Here is a 22,044-nt window from a genome sequence, read left to right on the forward strand (position 1 = left end):
CTAAATTGTGATTCACCCTCCTCAACTGCTCCAACCAAGTGTTGGGAGCTATGCTGCAGTCCAGTCTGAGCAAAGGGACAAACTTTTTTTTTTTTTTTTTTTTTTTCAGAAAAAAAAGGTGTTGTGGTAAAGAAATGAAATTGATGGAAATCTGAAATTTTTTTCAATTTTCCTATTGAATTAGGTAATAAATACTTAGCCAAAGGTCTAAAATGTATTTCATTAGACAAATAGCATTAGATGTTAAGAGTGACAGAAATTAGTATGTTATTGTGTTTCTATGCTGTAGCTATTACAGTAGCATCACAGCATTTTTACAGCATTCACAAGCAATACTAATACTTCTATACTTCTGGAAGATGAAATCTTATGATTACGTATATATTTGTTTAAAGCAGAATTTGTGAATACACCATTTAGTATAACATTGATTCATGAAGCCATCAAGTACATGAGAACTTGACTGATAACCAGTCCAATCTCTCTCAAAACACAGCAGATCTCATAGACAGTCATCTTTCCTCTACTTAAACAGCACCCTGATGAGCAGCTCAGGAAGCTTGCTCTTCCAAAACTGAATATCTCCAGTAATTACAAAATTCCTTCCTTCTTGCATGTGGGGCAAAATCTATTCCTATAATTTTAGTCCACTAGTTCTAATATACCCTCATATACTAGGTGGTGATTTGAACAAATCTCCTCTTCTCACAGAAGTCCTTTAAAGTATCTGAAAATAGTTCTCATGTTCTCCTGTCTTCTCATCTTGTATTTTTCAAAGAAGTAATTCCAAGTGCATTAAAGGCAGCTTTAAAGAACTGTTTAATATTAAAAAAAAGGGTACACTAGGAAACACACACACAGTATGTATGATTTGGAAGGATACTATGAGTTATGCTTTGGAAGGAAATAAGAAAGCAGTTGAGAAATAGGAAGTCTATTTCAGATAAGGGGAGCTAACATGAGAAGCTTTTATGCCAGGATTACAGTCTTTTGTGTATATGTGCTCTAACCTGGGAAAATAGATGTTCAGGTTTATTCTTCTTCACTAGCATATATACCTCAAACTGTTTTTCTAGTATTGTATTTATTTGCCTTGTGCCGTTCACATTTTTCATGCCCAATTCCATTTTGATCATGAATATATAAAATGTTAAGCTGAAAAAGGAAGAAATGTAGAGCCGTGAAAATGAGTATCAGTGGTGCATGTACTTACTGAACTCATAAGCACTGCTTCTTTAGCATCGTGGGTGAGGCAACCCTAGGAAAGATTAAAAGCATGCCAAGCGGAGCAACTATTCATATTCGTTACAGTCTCAAAGTAGATCTCACAGAACACTGAGCTATGTTTGTCATTATGTCATTATCCCACTCTAACATATTCCACAAATAAAACACAAGGGAAAGGCTGAGACCTGAAAGAATTTTTTTAATGGTCATCTTTTAAAATTGAGTGAGGAGGGGAAAATATATACATGAATTCTTTCATTATTTTAGAGGAAACTATCATCTGTTTGGTTTCATTGTTTATTTGGTGAAAGGATTATGCTCTCATGGATTCTCTTTTCTTTTGTAACACAGCCATGTTCATTTTTTCAGTGTCCCCTCCAGTTTTTGTGCATACTCACACATATTTTATGTACTCGGATTCATAATGTTCATGATGTGCCCAAACACTTTATGTTTAAAGTTTTCTTTTTTGTATAATCTGTCATCTCTAACAGATACTGGGAGTGTTTGTAGCTGTCAGCTCTCAACTGAGTCTGACTCTAGGCATTGCCTTCAGCTGAAGAGAGCTGCCGGCTCAAGATCCACCTGCCTCCGCAGGGGAAGCTGCTTTCAAAGATAGTTCATTTGGAAAGTGGGGAGTCATAACAAAAAGATACCTCCTTCTTGCCCCAGTCAGGGGCAATTCTGAAGAGATCAGCTGAGACCTCTGTTGTGATGGCTTCTGCAAGAGCAATTCAATTTTTCCCTCTGCCCCATCTACTTTCTTTACATTCTCACAGGGAAACAGTCTGGTAAAACTCCTCAGCTGCAAACATGTACTTACTACCTTTCATGAGAATGACCCAAAAGGCAGAGCTGAGAACCACAAAGGATCATTCTCAGGCCTTGAAACCTAATGAAGTTTGCCTGGTGGGATCACTGATCCTGAGCACACTGCCCAGGAGCCTGTCTGAGTGCAAATCTCCATGTTGGAGTCTGTTTCCTGGGGAACTAGAGCTACAGCAACATTGCAAACATTTTCCCATGCTGTAGCATAATCTTTCCACATAGTTCTCACTTAAGTGGCTGCTTAAAATTCTTCTAAGCAGAGCTATCATATTTTAACTGACTCTTTCCTTATAGTTGGACTGTTGGTTGTTGCCAATATTTTGTCTTTTTATACGAGCATTCAATAAACAGCACTAAGCTGTTATTTCATGTTTTTTCTTGTTTTGAATTATTTTTTTTAAATCTCAGGTATGGGCAATTACTAAGATAAAGATATGAAGGATTTCAGTCTATTGTTCTTAAGAATTTATATAGTACTATAAGCCATAAGTCCAAGTGTAAGATATATTACCAGGAACACTAAGGAATTAGAACAGATTATTTTCTGTATTGTTGTGTTTTTGATCCAAGACTCAGCACAGGATGCCTGAGAAGCCCAAAATAAAAGGAGAACAGAGTAGTCTGCTATTAATTTGTGCAGCACTCTACTGTACTTGGCTGAGTAAATCAGTACCTACACAATGCCAGCATCTAGAGAGCAATAAATATTTGTTGAATAGATATTTGAATGAATAAATGCATATTCAGGTTCCTTTACATTTTAATTTAAATTCAAGAGGGCTCATTAATGGGGAAATGTAGATAATGTAGAAAATACAGACTGGATACTGATAAGCCTTTGGTTTTAAGTTCTTAAATCATCACCATTCCAAAGCAAAAATGATGGTGGTAACAGCGGTAGTGCACGTGAGTATGTTAAATCCTCTTTTCTACAGAAGCTAGCACAGAAGGGACTAAAAAGAAGAGTTAAGGAAGAACAAAGTAACAGCCAACACAAGCACCAAGTCAACTAGATAACAACAGACCAATTTTCTAATTATCTCACCAGGACACATACCACAATTTCATGGAAAGGAGTGCCAGAGATTAGACGATATTAGTGAAAATCCAAACCTTTAAATTTGGGGAACAGTGAGGAAGGATGCTAAGTGGAACAAAATGTATCTAGTGAGATGCACTGGCATATCCTGCAGACACAGCATAAGAACCATTCCCTGTGCTCATTTTTTATAATGCACCAACAAGAATCGCATCTCAGATCAGACTAGTCTCTTCAATGCATTGTGAGCACACCTTGCTCATTCCAACTTGTGTCCTGCCACTCACCCTCCTGAAATGCCCAAAGGAGAGCAGCCCCCACTGCAGAGTCATAAACAAACAAAGGCACTCCACTTCTTAGAGAACGAAGGGAAGAAAAATATGTGACATAGGAATGTTAAAAACACAAGCAGAAGCAGGAAGAAAACAGCACCAGAGACTTAGTTTATTCTTATAAATAGCTTAATAGGTAGACTTAGGGCTGCCTGAGCTAAAAGAGATATAAAACAAAAATGTCTGAATGTGGAACTTTTATTTTTTCCCATAAACTTTTAAGATTCCCTCAACACTATTTAATTCCTAAGGAAAACAGAAGGTTATATGAGAGATCTTTCTCAATATTTGAAAGCAAACAAAAATGCATTATCCAAAAGGTCAACCGAATCTAGTACTTGGCAGGAAAAAGATATTACAAAGCTATAAGATCTTGAATTCACACATGATGAAAGATGCCGCATTCTTTTCAAAATGCTTCTTAAGTGTGCTTCAAAAAAGAGTCACAATTAAAGAAGCAAGCTGGCTTTTCTCTTCTCAGCGCATTCCTAGCCTTGCCAGTATATTATTGCTATTTCCTTTCTAGCTTGCAGAAGAATGTCAAAGGTCTACATAGTTTGTTTTTTTTCTATCCCACTAACAGTGAATCAGTTGGCTTGGTGCCCTAGAAGTCAAATAGATATTTGAGAAATTTTTCAGCCTTGTGACTATGGTAAACTTGTTCTAAGTAGAAATCTCCCAATGTAGGCAATCTTCATTTTAAACAACTGGACTATAGACTTCAATTCTGCTGTCTGTAGAGCTGACTACTAACATCCTTGTTTCACTACTCAGAACTATCCAAACAAAGACTTAGACAAATAAGAATAAAGTTAAGTCCAATAAAGTTCCTATGTGGAGATACCAAGATTTACTCCATCCCACAAATCCCTCCTATTTTCCCAACATTTATACTAAGGTGAGAGCAGGAACAATGGTCAGTGAATACCACTGTTACTTGAATTTTTGCCTCCTATTAACAGGACTACATTCATTCTATTATTTAGTTTAAAATTTTGTTCCCAAAGGATCAGGACTATGAGGTCCATGACAGCATGAAAATGTGTATATGGGGCTGGGTGTGGTGGCTCACGCCTGTAATCCCAGCACTTTGGGAGGCCAAGGCAGGTGGATCATGAGGTCAGGATATTGAGACCATCCTGGCTAACATGGTGAAACCCCATCTCCACTTAAAAAAAAAAAAACACAAATATTTTTGTGGTAGCATGTGCCTGTAGTCCCACCTACTTGGGAGGCTGAGGCAAGAGAATCGCTTAAACCCGGGAGGCAGAGGTTGCAGTGAGCTGAGATCATGCCACAGCACTCCAGCCTGGGCAACAGAGCAAGACTCCATCTCAAAAAAAAAAAAAAAAAAAAACTAGAAATGAAAGTCTGTATATGAGTGTGTGCAGGAATTGTGGGAGTAGGTGGGGGGAGTTAAATCACATAGACAGAAGACCTGATTATGTCCTGCATATGTTTGCTTAAAATTTTTAATTTCAAATAAATTTGAAATGTGAGAATAATTTACATAAGCCTCAGTATTTTTATGCAACAATTAAAGTTTTAAGGAATTATATATATTTATATATATATATAAAATATATATACACATATATGTATAATCTGAAATGAACACCATTTTTGAAACTGATCTTTTGTCTATTCCAACAAAAAGGGAAATGAATATCCATCATGTGCTTATGCTCTGACCTGTTATTAATTTAAAAATATAGGCAGTGGTAATAATTTTGACCATGTACAGCTATATTATCTTCTAAACAGTTGACTTTACACGCCTATTAGTTCAGTAAACACTAAACACCAACTTAGTGTGATGTCCTGCTTTAAGTGAAGATCCTGTGTAACTAATTCTACACAATGCTATATGGAGATACAGAATGTACTACTACTAAATATAGAAATACTTTGATAGCACATTGCAATATTATCTAATGACTGATGACAGGCCACGAAAAATGATGCATACTGGCTATTTAAAATGTCAGGGAAGCAATAAAAAAATCAGAGTCTACAGGGGAGAATATGTCAATGATTGATGAGGCTTCTGAATTCAAGGAAAGTATTTGGGAAGTCCAAAATTATCATAATAGTAAAGGGATGACAAGAAGAAAGCTACATGTCCGTGTATAGATGTCACTCAATATAGTACCATGAAAATGGTACCTTAAGCAATAGAAGTAGTCAGCAGTTTTATTTTTACTTTTATTCTTTGAAAATGTGATTTTATTCTTGAGCAATATTTTTCTGTGTAGAAGAAAGAAATGAAATGTTCTGGAACATACAGGAACCAATCACCTATTCTGGTATCAATTGCCCTGCAATAGGAGATAAACAGAGTGGGACTACGTTCAGACACTATTCCAATTTCATCCTTAATCTCCATATCACCAAATCACGTTATAAGGGAGACAGAAAACAAAACTTAAGGAAAATAAACTCCACAGATAGACTCCAATCTGGACACTAATTATATAGAATTTGATGCATTCATAGGTGATACTAGGAATTTTATACCAGCATAAAAATACGCTGCAAACTCTTAAACTCACTTATGTTTGTTATTTTAGTTAGTTTTGTGGTGATGTCCGTTTGTTTTTAATTGGGGATACAACCCAATAAGAACAAAGTTCCTTTGGACTTATAATCTATTTTAACTTTATTCAATCATTTTTGGAAATGTTTATTTTGATATAAGTTTAAACTTAGAGAAAAGTTGCAAGAATAGTATAAAAATTCTCATATTCATCTCGTTTCACCATTTGTGAACAATTTGTGCCATTTGCTTTCTTGTTCTCTCTCATTCCCCCTTCTCTTTTGCTACACACACACATACACGCATACACACACACACCCACACACACCATTTGAGAGTAGGTAGCAGACATTATGCCCCTTCATCCCTAATACTTCCTTGTATAAAAATGTACACTTTGACACAATACTATCTTCTAACCCACAATCTATATTCAAATTTTGCTCATTGTCCCAATGATATACCTTATAGTTGTATTATTTCCTAGTCCGGGATCCAGTACAGGATCATGCTTTGCATTTGTTTTTCTTGTGTCTTTAGTTTCCTTTCTTCAAGAATACTCCTCAGTCTTTATTTGTCTTTCAAACAATAATCCTTGGATAGCTACCCCTCCAGGGCCTCTGGCCTTCCTGCTGTGGTTACAAAGAGTTAAATAGGCCCCAAAGAGTTAAATGTAGGTACCTGACCACTAGGTACCTACATTCAAGTCAAAGAGAAAGACATGTAAACAATTAGGAAGCACATCATGAAGTGTGCATTAATAGAAGTATAAGCTGGGTTCCTCCTATTTTTATCAGCTCAAAACCCTTGCTCTCTAGATCTGTTTTTCTATCTCTCATTTGGAGTCAGAAAAATACTTTCATACCCAGAATAAATATTGTCAGTGCTCACTCTGGCAGCACAGACACAGAATAATCATTGGCAAAAGGTATTTATAAAATATTTTTGGCCAGGTGAGGTGCCTCATGCCTGTAATCCCAGCACTTTGGGAGGCCAAGGCGGGCGGATCACGAGGTCAGGAGATCGAGACCATCCTGGCTAACGCGGTGAAACCCCATCTCTACTAAAAATACGAAAAAATTAGCCGGGCGTGGTGGCAGGCACCTGTAGTCCCAGCTACTCGGGAGGCTGAGGTAGGAGAATGGCATGAACCCGGGAGGCAGAGCTTGCAGTGAGCCGAGATTGCGCCACTGCACTCTAGCCTGGGCGACAGAGCAAGACTCCATCTCAAAAAAGAAAAAAATATATTTTTTAATTCAGGGAGTTGGCCAAAATAACATACAGTACCATGTAGCAGTATATACTAATACATAAACACAGGGTGTTGTTTTTTTTTAGGAAACAGAGGTGGTTCTTTTAATGGAAGATGTGTCACAATTACCACTTATTTTTGGAAACAGAGAAAAATGCAACATGGTAAAAAGAGCGGTACTCCTTTCCTGTAGTTTAAAAAGCTATATTCAAATATAGCTGCAAGCATTTGTTGGCTAAGCGATTTGGAGTAAAGTACTTACACTCTGGGTCTAATTCCTTCATCTGTAAAATGGAAATAATAATACCTAATTATAGACTTTAGCAAGGTACAAAATAGTATACATGAAAAATCCTTATAAATAGTAAAGCATATATAATTTATACATGTGTATACATACATATGTATACATGTATATGTATGTACTTATGTATATAGGCATATATGTGTATGTGTGTGTATATGGAGAAAAAGAAAACAACAGCAAGAGAAAGCTTAAGTATGCATTTGATGTGTGGATTTTACTTCCACTTCTCTTGGTATGGCTCTCTTCTAGTGGTCACACTCAAGCAGCTTTGCATTCTGTCCACTGAGTAGAGAAGTTTTATACCTCCTGCCATGTGGCCTTCCCATTAGCTTCTATGCTGACAGAGCCAGGACAGCAGAGACGACATCAGCCTTACTCACTCTCAAATCTTCATGGCCAGCACAGGCCTGGCACATGGAGGTATTCAAAACACACTGGTGGGATGATGAACACCACTCGGGACTTTGTCTAGCCCAAAATACAATGCTACAGCCTCACTGTCTCCTTTCATTCATCTTAAATAAATCCAGAGTAGCAAATGCTACTCAGACATCAGTGGAGAAACCAGAATTTTCATTAACCTCAACCTCCTCCATATTAAAGTGAAGGTTAAAAAAAAAAAAAAAGTTCATTTCTGGAGCTCTAAATCCAGAAATATCAGTGAAACAGCACAAATACTACAGTCATATAGAAATCCTATGAGTTGCTTAAATGGATTTAAGAATATTATCGTTAACATATTATTTAAGCCCTTCACACTCTTTTACATTCCACTGGCTTATTTTTCTTTTCTTTTCTTTTCTTTTTTGTTTTTTTGAGACAGAGTCTCACTCTGTTGCCAAGGCTGGAGTGCAGTGGCACCATGTCGGCTCACTACAACCTCTGCCTCCTGGGTTCAAGCAATTCTCCTGCCTCAGCCTCCTGAGTAGCTGGGATTACAGGTGCCCACCACCAGGCCTGGCTAGTTTTTATATTTTTAGTAGAGATGGGGTTATCACCATGTTGGCCAGGCTGGACTCGAACTCCTGACCTCAGGTGATCCACCCACCTTGGCCTCCCAAAGTGCTGGGATTACAGGCATGAGCCACCGCGCCCGGCCCCATTGTCTTATTTTTCTTCACAGCATGCATCACTCTGAAGTTTTCGTATTTGTTACTTGTCTGTAGTTTTTTACTGCCTGGCTCCCCACTTGCTGTTTTCTCCCTGATGATCACCAGTACCTAGAACAGTACCCAAAAATACAAAATATTCAATAAATATTTGTACTGATGGAACAAAGTACTTAAAAACTATTCCTTTAATAGGGCAAATATTTCCTCTACAATATTATATACAGACGTCTGTGGATTAATCAATCTTTTCCTGCAGTTAATATAACAATATACTAGTCCAGCTGAAACCCTAGTGATCATTTAGAGCTCTGAATTAAAGAAATTATATAAATTTGCAGTAAGTTAGAGTTGCTTGACTACTAAATTTGTCAACTGGAATATTAAGCTTAAAAATAGCACTAAAGCAAAAATGTAACGACAAATTAAGAGAAGTAAACTTATGTTTGGCAGATTTGAATTGTTGCTTTTTATTAAAATGTAAGATTGAGAATAAGAATAATGAAAATAGAAAGGTTATAGAAACAAACAAAAAAAAAGAGGTTAATGAAAAACAGTCTGAGGTACTAGAAGTGAATGAAGAGGTGAATGAAGTCTCATAAAATGGTGTGGGGAAGTACACAGAACCAGAAGACAGAGAATGAAAAGTAGAAAAATTATGGCAATTGGGTATTTCCAGTCAACGTTTTCCTGGGCACTAATCGCTCAGTGGAGTAACTCACAAGAGTCAGGATCATTTGTCACTGTTCTGCTTGTTCTCTGGCTGAAATCCCTTGATATCTTCTTCGCAAAGATCCTAAAATGACTCTGCTTTATGAAAGCTCACAGACAAGTATAAACTTCCCTTTCCTATTGCAGCAACAAATTCTATTGCCCACTTTATTTTCTCCCTAGGGTAACACTGTCCTCTCGGAATTAATAGGATTTCTGATCCTAACAATAGTAATAGTGGACAGGAAAGTGTTATCTAAAGCTCTCAAGTAAAAAAATCTAGCAGTAACCAGGCATTTTATGAAAACAATGCATGACCCACTATTTCTGACATTAGTTTGAACAAAACCCTATTGCATGTCATTGTGGAATTAATGACATGGGATGAATAAAGGGAGGGATTTATCTAGAACTAGGTATGCCCACTTATACATAAACAGGAGAAAATCAGAAAAAAATATGATATTCTAATTGGGTGATGCAAATGATGGCAGTCTAAGCCAGTAATCTAAGCCAGCAGTTATCAGCATGAAGGAGATTTGGCAAAGAGATACAGAAAAGGCAAAAGGGAGGCAGGAAGGAAGGAAGGAATGAAGGGAGGAAAGGAGGGAGGGAGGGAGGGAGGGAGGGAAGGAAGCAAGGAGGAAGGGAAGCAGGAAGGGAGGGAGGGAGGGATAAATACAGAACATCTAGCAAAAGATAAATACAGAGCATCTAGCAAGAGACATTAAGCATGTATCTGGAAGACAAAAAGCAATGAATGAAAGCAGAGCACCCGTTCCTGTGTGGGATTCAGAAATAGAACTAAAGTCCTGAAGAGAAGTAGGAATAAGTCAAAAGAATTGAGTGGAGTACAAGGCAACAACCCACTTTCAGAAATAAGACAGAAAGAAACACAGGATTTTAAAGTACCAACTAACAGTAGAGGTGACTTGGTATCAAATGTCCTAAGAATTGACTACAGTTTCTTAAGCATCCTTGCCCAAGAGCAGGATTAGCCTTGGAGTTAAATTGTTAAAAGTCATGGGTGCATACTAAAATTATCTAGAGAAGGTATTTTTAAAATACAAAGTTCTGGTCTCTGCCCTAGATATGATTAATCAAAATATCTGGGTATCATGTCTATAGGCCTCTTTTATTTCTTAATGTCTCTCGATGATCCTACTGTACAATCACTTGTGGAATGTAAGGTCCACTGATCTAGAGTCTAGCATAGACATAAGCACTTTTGGGATGAGGATTCAAATCAATAATGCAATCATATTTCCCTAGGAAGAATAAAAGCATAAATGTATAAATATCAAAATTAAAATTGATATTTTCAGAGTTGGTTTTTCCTCTTTTACTTATCTGGCTCTGGACAATGTTCAATCCTGACCATTATGTAGGAGTCAGGAATTACTTCAGTATCCTTGCTTATGAAAATCACATGCGTTTCTTGTTTAGTTGACTTCTATATATGCTCTACCAGTTTATTTTCATGCCTGTTACCAACACTGGAGGTTCTCCCTCCATTCCATCAATGAGTCATGTCTTCTGTGGGGACCTACACTGGTTCTTCTAACTGCCCTTTTCTACCTGGGAAATGAAGCCCAGTCCTCACATCCCATACCATTCCCTACCACCCAACAATCTCTCTACCCAACCTGATCCTAGACCATAACATTGGTGCATAACAGTGTCTAAGCTGCCCACAAAGGCTAAAATAAAATTCATTTATAACACAGTGGAAAATTCTGAAAAGTACTTCCAAAATCTACAGCTTCTTTCTTCATACTAGAAAACTTACCATTTCTCAAGGTTAAGATCAGATTTTGTGGAAATATAGGAAAAAACCACAACAGACCAGGAATTGGAAGTTTGGTCTCAAACTTATTAGATTTGAAAAGATGTCACTTTAGGTACTACTATGAGTAACAGAAATGGGAAAAGAGCACTCCAAAACACCTATAAAAATCACCCAAGATACATAACAGTCCATAGCTACCCTGATGGAAAATTTAACATATGGAAATCTTTAACTGAGCAGACTCAAAGAAAATAAGAGATTAATATTTTTGCTTTTGAAAAATGGGACTAACAGTGGGATCATAAGGGGAATTTACCATATATAAAATGTCTTAATTTAAGTAACATCTTTATTGTGACACATAAAACTCTACTCATCAGATTAATTTAAATAAATTACAATAGAAATGCTGTCAAAAGTACTTAAAATTGACTGAAGAACCGAACTCAAGACTAGTAAGAACAACAACTCATCTAGCATAGAACCCAGGATGTTTGAATTTAACTCTAATCTTACTTAAATTTTCACTAACTGTCAGAAGAATTAAACAGAATGTTATTAAAATTTGTAGTTGAGTCAGAGTTATGCATCAAAGAACAATGAAAGCAGAGAGATAACACAATGGACAAAAACATCAGCCTCATGAATGGGAAATAATTCATTTACTTAACAAAAGTCTTCTAACACAAAAGAAAAGGGTTGGGGGAGAAAGGAAGGTGGTATGCTCACTTGAGCTAAAAGATTCAAAGAAATAAAGACAAAAAAAACAGTATTTCAAAAAGCAAATGTGACAAGTCACTATAAATCTGCTCCATGAGATGGCAACAAAATAAGCTATGAGTTTGACATATGAAGTAATTACAGGCCCACAATCATGTTTCTCACATAGTAAGGGAAGAATAATCTTCCTTCTAACTCAGAGAAAAAGCAATAATAACAATTACTGTTTGGTAACAGAAGCAGTTGAGGGGTCAATAAGTAATGTAGCAGGCTCTACCATCACAGCCTCATAGTTCAAACACTGCCCTCCCCAGAGGCTAATGGTGTGACCCCATGCAAGCAGCCTGACCTAGCTGTGCTTCCATTTCTTCTGCTCCAAGTCAGAGCTCAGTGTTTTTGTTTTGTTCTGTTTTGTTTTATCCAACTAAGGAGTTCTGCAGATTTTAAATGGCAGTAATACTATCTTTGAGAAAACAAAACTAGAAGAGTTTCTAAGAAATTTGAGAATTTTGTTATGAGAATGTATTGAGTAAAGGAGCTTTAGTTAAGTGAGTTTGACTCACTGGCTGTTGATAGTGTTGAAAGAAATCTTAACTCAGGCAAGCTGGGGGTTAGGAGAGCATAACGATATTAACAAAGACCATTTGTGGACATCTTATATTTCAACACCTTCAACAAATGGGACCCTGTTGGTTATATCACCTCAAAGTTACACTGAAATTCCTAAAATATTTAATTTCCCAGTGAATAAATGCTGAATAACTTCATTCCAGGAACTTATTGTTACTAAGCAAAAGAGAAAGAGTCTACCTATTACAGTAGTATCATGGGCAATCATTGCTATCACTAATACATTTTTAAGCAGTTTCTAAATTCAGTCATAATATCAGGAAAAGTATTTAGAATGACAAAACCAGAAAACAAAATTCTTAATTATAATTGGTATATGCAGAAATTATAAAGAGATAACAGGTGCTGCTTTTGTTTATTAAAACTTCAAGGAGGAAGGCACATGTATTAGAATGGCTAAAATCTAAAAAATGGAAAATACCAATTTCTGGAAAGGATGAAGAGCAATAGGAAGTCTCATTCATTGCTTTTGGGAAGGCAAATGGCTCAGCCACTTTGTAAGACACTTTGACAGTTTCTTACAAGGTTAAACACAGTCCAACAATTGCACTCCTAAGTATTTACCTAACTGATTTGAAAATGTAGTCTACATAAAAACTTGCAAGTGAATGTTTTATAGCAGTTAATTCATAATAACCAAACATGTAAGGAACCAAGGTATCCTTCAATTAATGAATGGATAAGCAAACTGTGGTACATGTTAAATGGAATATTTTTCAGGGGGGTGGGGGGAAAGGAATGAGCTCTCTGCCAAAGACATGGATTAATCTTAAATTCACATTTCTAAACAAAAGGAGCCAGTGAAAAGGCTATATACTATATGATTACATTTATATGACACTCTGGTGAAGGCAAAACTATAGCATGGCAAACAGATCGGTACTTGCCAGGGATTTGGAGGTGACATGCGGTTGAACAAGTGAAACACAGGGGATTTTTTTTAGAAGAGTGCAAGTATTTGGTATGATGTTATAATGGCAGATATATGACATTATGCATTTTTCAATACCCATAGAACTTTACAGCAGAAGAGCTAAACTTACTGTATACAAATTTAAATGTGTGTGTGTGTGTGTGTGTGTGTGTGTTTAGGAGGTCAAAGTATCACAGGATGGAAGACTATAATAAAAGAATCTAGCTGTATTACAAATATATGAAAAAAATCTTACTGGAAGTGGTGGGGTAGAAAGGTGCTTACCTAAGTAACCCTGGATATGAGTGGACACTATAAAGCTTTATACATAACTACATACTCCCAAACTGCCCATAGGCACTGTATTTTAGTTGATAAAATTGTTTCCCCTGGGAGTTTCTGTTAACAATTCTGAAACAACTATAAACGTACACTGGAATTGAAGAATTCAGTAAATGGATGGCTAAAGGGAGTCAGGTTTCTCCTTGTTAGAAAGAAGGATATAGACAAGCAAGAGGGAAAGGTTAGAATGATCCATATGGTAATGGAGTAAAGTTGGAGATATCAGTATTAACTCATATTTAGCATATGATGAATACATATAAAAATGTTTATAGATGGGCATATATATATGAGTTAGTCTACACACATATATTCTCTTGCTCTGTCAGCTGAGAGGGCGTAGAAGCAAAACACCCCAATAGCAATGAGTACAACCAATGCCCAGGTCATGGTTTCCAATACCATTCTCCAATAAAAGGTATCAGGGCTCCTGAGAGAAATGGCTCATTCTAGACAACTGGGGCAGAAAGTATGAAAGATGAGTCTGGAACATCTTATAGTGCTGGGAAGTAAGGAAGTGCTCAAAACACACTATGAACACACAGACACACACAATATGGGCATATGTCAGGCCAATGATGGGCATATTGCCACATACCAAAGCAAACAGGAAACAAACAAAAGATCTGACCAGTACACTTGAAAACTGTCAAGGTCATCAAAAACAACATAAGTCTGAGAAATTGTCATAGATAAGAGAAGCTATGGAGATAAGTCAACTAAATGTAATGTGAAATGAAATCCTGGAACAGGAAAAGGTTAAAAACTAAGGATATTGAACTAAAGCATGGAATTTTGTTAATAATAACCTATCAATATTGTTTTAAAAATTGGGACCAAAGTACCATATTAATGTATGATGTCAAATGGGGAAAATGGGTGTGGGATATATCAGAACTTTCTGTGCTATCTTCACAGCTTTTTTATAAACCTAAAACTACATTAAAACTTCATTTAAAAAAAACTTAAAGGGAAACGAAAAATAAACACCAACCTACTGAAGAGTTCAGAAAAGAGAACAAAAGACAACCTGAAGAATTTAGGAATCTGAAGGGTTGTTCTCCCTTCACACAAAGAAGAGGTGCTAGACAGAAAGCTGCTAGTGATAGCGAAACAATGCTTTAGAGACACAGAAACACAAATTTAAAATTAAGAAAAAGGACTGCCATGTTCTTCCAGCAAAAAAGAAAAGCTATGTCTGGAGAAATTTAGCAGGACAAATGGGAAATAGTCTGTCACAAGATTCAGAAGAAGATGTTCCTAAAAGAGAAAAAATATCTAGGAGAAGAGGGAAACTATGCCACATTCCACTCAATATCCAATAACCAAAAATGGAAAGAATCAAGGTATCCTTCAATCAATGAATGGATAAGCAAACTGTGGTACATGTTAAATGGAATATTTTTCAGGGGAGTTGCGGGAAAGGAATGAGCTCTCTGTGAAAGACATGGATTAGTCTTAAATTCACACTTCTAAACAAAAGAAGCCAGCGAAAAGGCTACATACTCAATATCCTTGTAACTTCTAAAACTGACTTGTATAACTTAAGGATATGTTTGTATTATAGTGTTTATCCTTTACATATAGGAAGCAGTGTCCATATACAATGGTCTCATTCTTTCTCAGGACTATCTACTGTATCTAACTATCTCAGGGAAAGTATATAAGCAGAGAGCAGAATACAGAAGTTGTCTCTAATTTACACAGAGCCACTACCTAAAGTCTCTGTTTAGGAATTGTTTAATAAGATTATATGATGATATTCTTAAACTTTTCCATTAAAAGAAATCAACAACATCAGAAACACAGCCTTTTGCAGGTTTTGTGCTGGCCTAATGATGTCTAACACATGAGGCCAGCTACGTAGCAAGATCAGCTTGAAATATGAGCAAAAAAACTGTCACAGTGTTTACTATAGCATAGCTATGAAACCACGTTTGTGTTGTGATGGGAAACACCATCACCCTTAGTTAGCATTTTCAACACCTAAAATCTAAAGAACAATCCTAGTTTCTAAACTGAAATGATCCAAATTGCAACGCAACTGAACTTTCCTCAATACTGACAAGAAGTTTGTCTCATACAAGCAAGTATCCCAAGTACATTTGAAAGAGCAAAGCACTAAGCAAAATGTGACATCATGACGATTCTAAGAATTCAGAGAACTGGAAAGGTGGTGTGTAATTAGCATCAGAGGAGTGATGACACAGTCAACAACTCTGGAAGGCAGCACAAAGTAATGAGAAGAACATGAGGTTTGGAATCAGACTGAAATGAATTTAAATTCTGCCTCTGTGGCTTGTTAACTCTGACCAAAGATATCAACAAGTTAGTTAACCTTGCAAAGTATCAGTTTTCTCACCTAAAAAAGTAAGCAAACCTTCTGCATCTGATGCAAACATTATTTGGGGAATACTCAATAATAATAAAAGCAAACATTCATGTCCCATTTGTTTGTTATATACCATGCTGTTCTAAGTATGTACTTGATATAAATTAACTAATTTAATCGTCTTGGCAACTCTAGGAAGTGTGCAATTATATTATCTCCATTTTGCAAATGAGAAATATGAGGTAAGGAAAGATGAAGTAAATCATTCCAGTTCGTGCAGCTAGTAAGTAGCTGAGATGCATTTTCAACCCAAGTAGTCTGGCTCCAGTCTTGCTCTAAATCACTACATTATAGTAACATTATTAAGTTATTTCCCCTCCAACCGCCTTAATTCCAATTCATTCTAGTAAAATACTGAAAATATTTACTTTTAATGAAAGAGGAAATTGATCAGTTACCAAGTTATAGTAACAAGAACTATAATGGCAGAAGTTATTTATTGCTATTAATCTTAACTCACCAATAAATATGGTAAGTTGTTACTACACTAACTAGTTCTCCAAGATAACAAATATGTTAAACATATTCTCATCTACTAAACAATTATATTATTTAGAGTTATTCCCAAAAAATCTCCAAGTTAGTCTTAACCTAACCTTAAGCTAATTCTTCACAATTTTATGACTAATTAAAAGGCTCCTAAATACACATTACAAATCACAGTGAAACAAAAAAGTATATACAAGTTGACATATAAGCAAAAAATCATTACTTATAAAAAAACAGAGAGTTCCATACCAGCTAAAGATTGTGGAATCAGTGGCATCTTATAAATGATTTCACAGTATTTCAGGATCCCTGATACTAAGAAAATATTGTGAGGAATAAGCCCCAAAGGTCATTTCCTCTATCCTCCTTACTAGCCCTCTCCCAATAAAATAATCCCATGATAAGCATCGCTCCCATTCTGACTTAAATGTGTTACATTTTTAGAGAAGATAAAGCAACACTCCGACAGAGAGAGACCTTTAAAACAGAGAAAACATCAATGAATATCTTTTCAGAACTATGCACTTCCTGACTATTTTGAGAGGAAATGCACTTAGCAAGGGCAGTATAAAACTATACTTTGAGCAATACTTAGCAAATAACTGATGCTTCCTAAACCTGCAAATCTTTATATGCTATAACTCCTCAGTAAATGAATTAACCTAGAGCTCTCATTTCTATTTGTTCTCTAAATTACTGTGGGAAGTCTTTTTCCTACACCCCAACTCCCCCATCTGGTAGCTCCTTAAAGCTCTACAACAACTGAAACACCCACAACACCCTTAATAGTATTAGAACTTGTTAAAACTGAAATAGTCATAACCTCATTTATATTTAACTTATTATGACAAAGGAGACTATGCAATTTATCATCCTTCTCCCTTAACTCTCCTACTCACTTTGTCTCCCTGCCTACAACACTATGTAAACCCAATCCATAAGAACAAGTAGCAACATTTCAGCAGAAAACATGGTACACATGCTTTAATACATGCTTCATCATACCATTCAACCATTACAATTTCCAAGAAAATACTAAATGTTGCCTCATAGAGCATAAACACATTTCTACTATTTAATTTGAGCTAAAAATAGGCTTTGCAGATTAGGGCTAGAAAAGATTTTCTATTTTTTGGACAACTAAAATTAGATCATTTTGGTATGCAAAAGACATTATGTACCAAATAAAGCAATAAATTTAACTCTAAAGTCCTCCAGCAGGGAGGGCACTGTCTACTATCTTTCTTTGCATGGCCAGAGTTTCAAGGGCCCAGCCTCCATTATCACAGCAATTGGCAAAGCACCAAAATATGGTGAAGAGATGGCAAGAAACAGACCATAATCAATATCCGTAATTTGTAAATGATGAGACAGAAAATAGAAACAACCAGTTTCTAAGCCAACGAAAGGGAAACAGACATCAAACATTTTGATACCTGGAAGCAGTTCTTTCCCATTACTCCAGAGGCATGAAACACCTTGTAGGGCACAACATGTGCTCCCAGGGAGTCCCATGGAAGAGGTGAGAGAACAAATGAGTGACAGAGGCATAACAGGTCTTCTCCAACTCACTTTCTCCCTCTCCTCAGGTCCTCGTTTTTATTCCATGCCACCCTCTAAATGCAAACTTCAACCTGAAGAGCCAGTAAATGACCAAACTTTCTAGAGGAGTTGTTTATACTAAGTAGGTAGAAATGCTCATTTTGGAAGGAGAAAAATTACTACTATGATCATATCTTGTGATCTATGACTTCAAGTCTTTTTTGATGATGAAGTATAAATAATATACAAATAAGTGAATAAACGAACACATTTCCAGACTCTAATACAACCCTGTAATAGGTTAAGAAGGTAAGAGAAATATATGTTTGCCAATCTCAGTCCACCAATATTCTAATCACACTCCCCAAAGGTGATAAATATAAACCATGGAGTTGGAACACTGCCTTCTGCCATCCAAAAAAAAAAGGTTCCCAGGCATCAAAATTTTTCTTATCTTGGTTGAAATGTTGTTTTCCTGTGCCACCCCCCAACAACCTCCCAAAAAATAATTTATGTCATGCTCTTCTGTCCAGTAAGCTGACCAATTCTTTCATTCTCATATATGATTACAGAAGAGAATTTAAACACAACTTTAAAAAAAGATAAAAATCTAAACAAGCCAAGATTAATCATAGCTCAGTGACTTGTTAAAAACAAAGCTTTTATTGAATATGACCGCTAACGCTGTCCTCAGAGAGTCAATATATATCAAGAGTTCTAAAAAGACATTATTCAAGGAGAACAGCTACCTCTGTGCCAGCATCTGGTTGACAGGTGGCAGGCATTAAATGTTAATGTTAATGTTAATCTTCAGAAATTTAAACTTTACAAGATTGTGCTTTAAATCTTGAAAACAACCTATCATTACTTAGAGGAAGAAAATAATCAGACCTAGTATCTCTTTTGTAGAAAAAGTTACTATTCATGGAAATCTAAACCCTGTTACATGATCACCTTCTAAGTTATAAACACTTCACTCACCCTAATGTCATCAGGCAGCACACTGCCTGCTGTTCTTCTCACTCACTACTTATCCAACATCTTAGGGCAACCTTCGAAGGGCAACTAAGCTGTGCTGGGCCAACAGTGTCCCCTGGTGGTCACCATTTCAAATTGTTTGACCCAGGGTTTCTTTCCGTGGAAATTGTGCACACTCATTTACAAGCCACAGTCCAACTGCCTTTAGCACCCCAATATAATCATTATCTTTGAACACCTCCTATTCCCTCTAACTCAGTGATTCTAAAAATAGGGAGCATAAAGAAGAAAGACGTGAGGGTCAGGAAAGTGTTTAGAAACTGGATAAGAAGCAACTTCTCAAAATATTAAACATCCCTTCACTGAGATTCTGATACATCCCTTTTAGTGTGGCATCATCACCCCACCCCTTGAAATCACAATGCATTAAGAGAAATGTATGTTACTGAAAGGAGAGTCCTTGAAAATATAAAATCAGAAAACTTTAAACAACTCTTGGGTAATGTCTCTTTTAATCCTATCCCTTATTTTCTCCAGTCATAAGATTTACTTGGGTATTGTGACATCCCTGCAGTTGTTCTAAGATTAAGGTGATGAATCTTTGGCCTCCTTTTCACTACCCATCACTGTCCTGCATGCTGTTATAGACAAACCACTAACATCTATATGCATCCCCTCACAAAAGGTATACATTTTCTTATTATACAATTTTGTGTTTACAAAAGTTACCTAGGATGAAAATGTAGCCAACCGGCAGCTGGATTCCCAGCTTGAATGTAAAAGAAGTCTACCTCTAGAAGTCTGACATGTTTAGAAAATCTGATAGACCCTTGGGTTGGGGTAACCTGGAAACTGTTTGTAGGAGAAACTCAGATGCCTCCAGGGAAAATACTTTAAAGGAAAAGAAAGAACATGCAAACTGGTTTGCCCTATTGTCCATCACCTGACCCCAAAAGAGATTCTGCATTCTGTGTGGAGTCGCTCACTAAGATTTGTTATTCCCCACTAGCACCCTCCAGCACCCCATGGATTCCTATCTGGGTCATAAAGAAAAAAGAATTCCAAAAAGAACTTAAAGAGAAATTTCTCACTAGAAACATCTGTAAGACATTAGGAAAAAAAATATTTCTTTTAGAATACATTGCATGGAATACAATGTAGCTCTCACACACCAAGAACGTCAGGTGGTATGGTAGTACAGCTCAGTTATGGTAGCTTACGGCTGTATAATTGGCTGCAATTTACAACAGTACCTTTTAGCCATGTTGGAGCATCCAAAAACAGCCCCTCTGTCATAAGTACAAATATCTTTAAGATGGACACTCCCCTAACCCCAAGTAGAGCACAGACACCTCAGGAGATGACCTGCTTCACTGACAAGGCCACAGAAAGGAACATTGGATTGTAGAGCGTTAAGAGTACCTGTGGGCCACCCTTCTGCCCCAACCAGGACCTCCCAGAAATAATAGAGTATGACTGAGAGGAAAAAAAGATCCTACAACTTTAGCTGAGAATAAGGGCCAAAGAAATATGGATTATACAGAGCTAATACTATTCACATGTGAATATCTGAAATTGTTTCCCTGGAATTTAAGTATTTTTGTTTTGATGTTTTTCCATCTCTAAGTAAGTGGCATGCAAGCAATTTCCACTCAAACATCTTCAGGAGAGTTAACACCCATCACTTCACAAGGTCTGGGTCTCAACTTGCCATATTCTCCACATCTCTCTTTGGTAGAACATGAAACACTTCCACCTCGACTTTCCCTCTCTTTCATTCTCTCTCAACCATATAAATATATATAGTTAATATACCGAGTATATTAGCAGTACACTGAAGAATTCCTGAGACATCTTCAATCTCTTCTTTGTTGGAGTGGTCTGCATAGGAGCATCTGTTAGAGATATTGTAGAAATTCTTTTCTGCATCCCTGTAACTAAGAAGAAAACAAAATTAGCATAAGGAGAAATTTTTGAAAGCATCTGCGAATGCAACTCATATACACACGCACAAGCACACGCAGTCTATGCTTTCATCATAGTCACATTTTAAAATAAGTGAAGCTTTGAGACATAATTCTGGCATAACCCACCATTCACATCAGCATTTGCAGTGTAGACCTGGAACTGGAGGCAACTGTTAACAAGAAAGCTATGTGTGAAAAAAATTGAGGAGAACAAAAAATATATCAGCTTTGTACAGCTAATGTATCACTCTGAGAGCACTTCATCAAGGCTAGTGATCTGTTTCTATAAGGAAGCTGCCTAGAAAAGGAAAAGTTAACAATGTTAATTTGGTGTCCTGGCATTCAATGGTGTTGAAAGTAAACACACCATAACTTCTGTCACAGTCAAGAAGATAGCAGTATAGGCCAGGTGCGGTGGCTCACGCCTGTAATCCTAGCACTTTGGGAGGCCCAGGCGGGCAGATCACGAGTTCAGGAGATCAAGACCATCCTGGCTAACACGGTGAAACCCCGTCTCTACTAAAAATACAAAAAATTAGCCGGAAGTGGTGGCAGGCGCCTGTAGTCCCAGCTACTCTGGAGGCTGAGGCAGAAGAATGGCGTGAACCCAGGAGGCGGAGCTTGCAGTGAGCCGAGACTGCGCCACTGCACTCCAGCCTGGGTGACAGAGTGAGACTCCGTCTCAAAAAAAAAAAAAAAAAAAAGAAGAAGATAGCAGTATGGTGCATAAATAACATACACCTGGCAGAATTTGAGTCATGGTCTTACCATTTTCTATCTGTGAGATCTTGAGCAAGTAACCTAATCTCTGTTAGTCTAAATTTCCTCTCTCATAAAATGGAGGTACCTTCTAGAGTTCTTGTGAGGACTAAATAACACAATGCCTGTAACTGGATATTGGCTGGGACTTTTTCAGTTGCCTCTGAATGAGAGCTAAGACA

At 36.8% G+C, this 22,044-nt stretch overlaps 1 protein-coding gene across 3 annotated transcripts in view; it reads right to left on the reverse strand.

The window, feature by feature from the left end:
• GUCY1A2 (guanylate cyclase 1 soluble subunit alpha 2) overlaps positions 1–22,044 on the reverse strand; it is a 344,946-nt gene that overhangs the window by 284,392 nt on the left and 38,510 nt on the right. For all 3 annotated transcript variants that reach the window (XM_016921913.4, XM_522169.8, XM_016921914.4), the window contains exon 3: positions 20,952–21,073. In XM_016921913.4, coding sequence (XP_016777402.3) covers positions 20,952–21,073 — 122 coding nt within the window. The remainder of the gene's footprint in view (positions 1–20,951; positions 21,074–22,044) is intronic.

The sequence above is a fragment of the Pan troglodytes genome, chromosome 9 (genome assembly GCF_028858775.2).
Source record: "Pan troglodytes isolate AG18354 chromosome 9, NHGRI_mPanTro3-v2.0_pri, whole genome shotgun sequence".
Lineage (NCBI taxonomy): Eukaryota > Metazoa > Chordata > Mammalia > Primates > Hominidae > Pan > Pan troglodytes.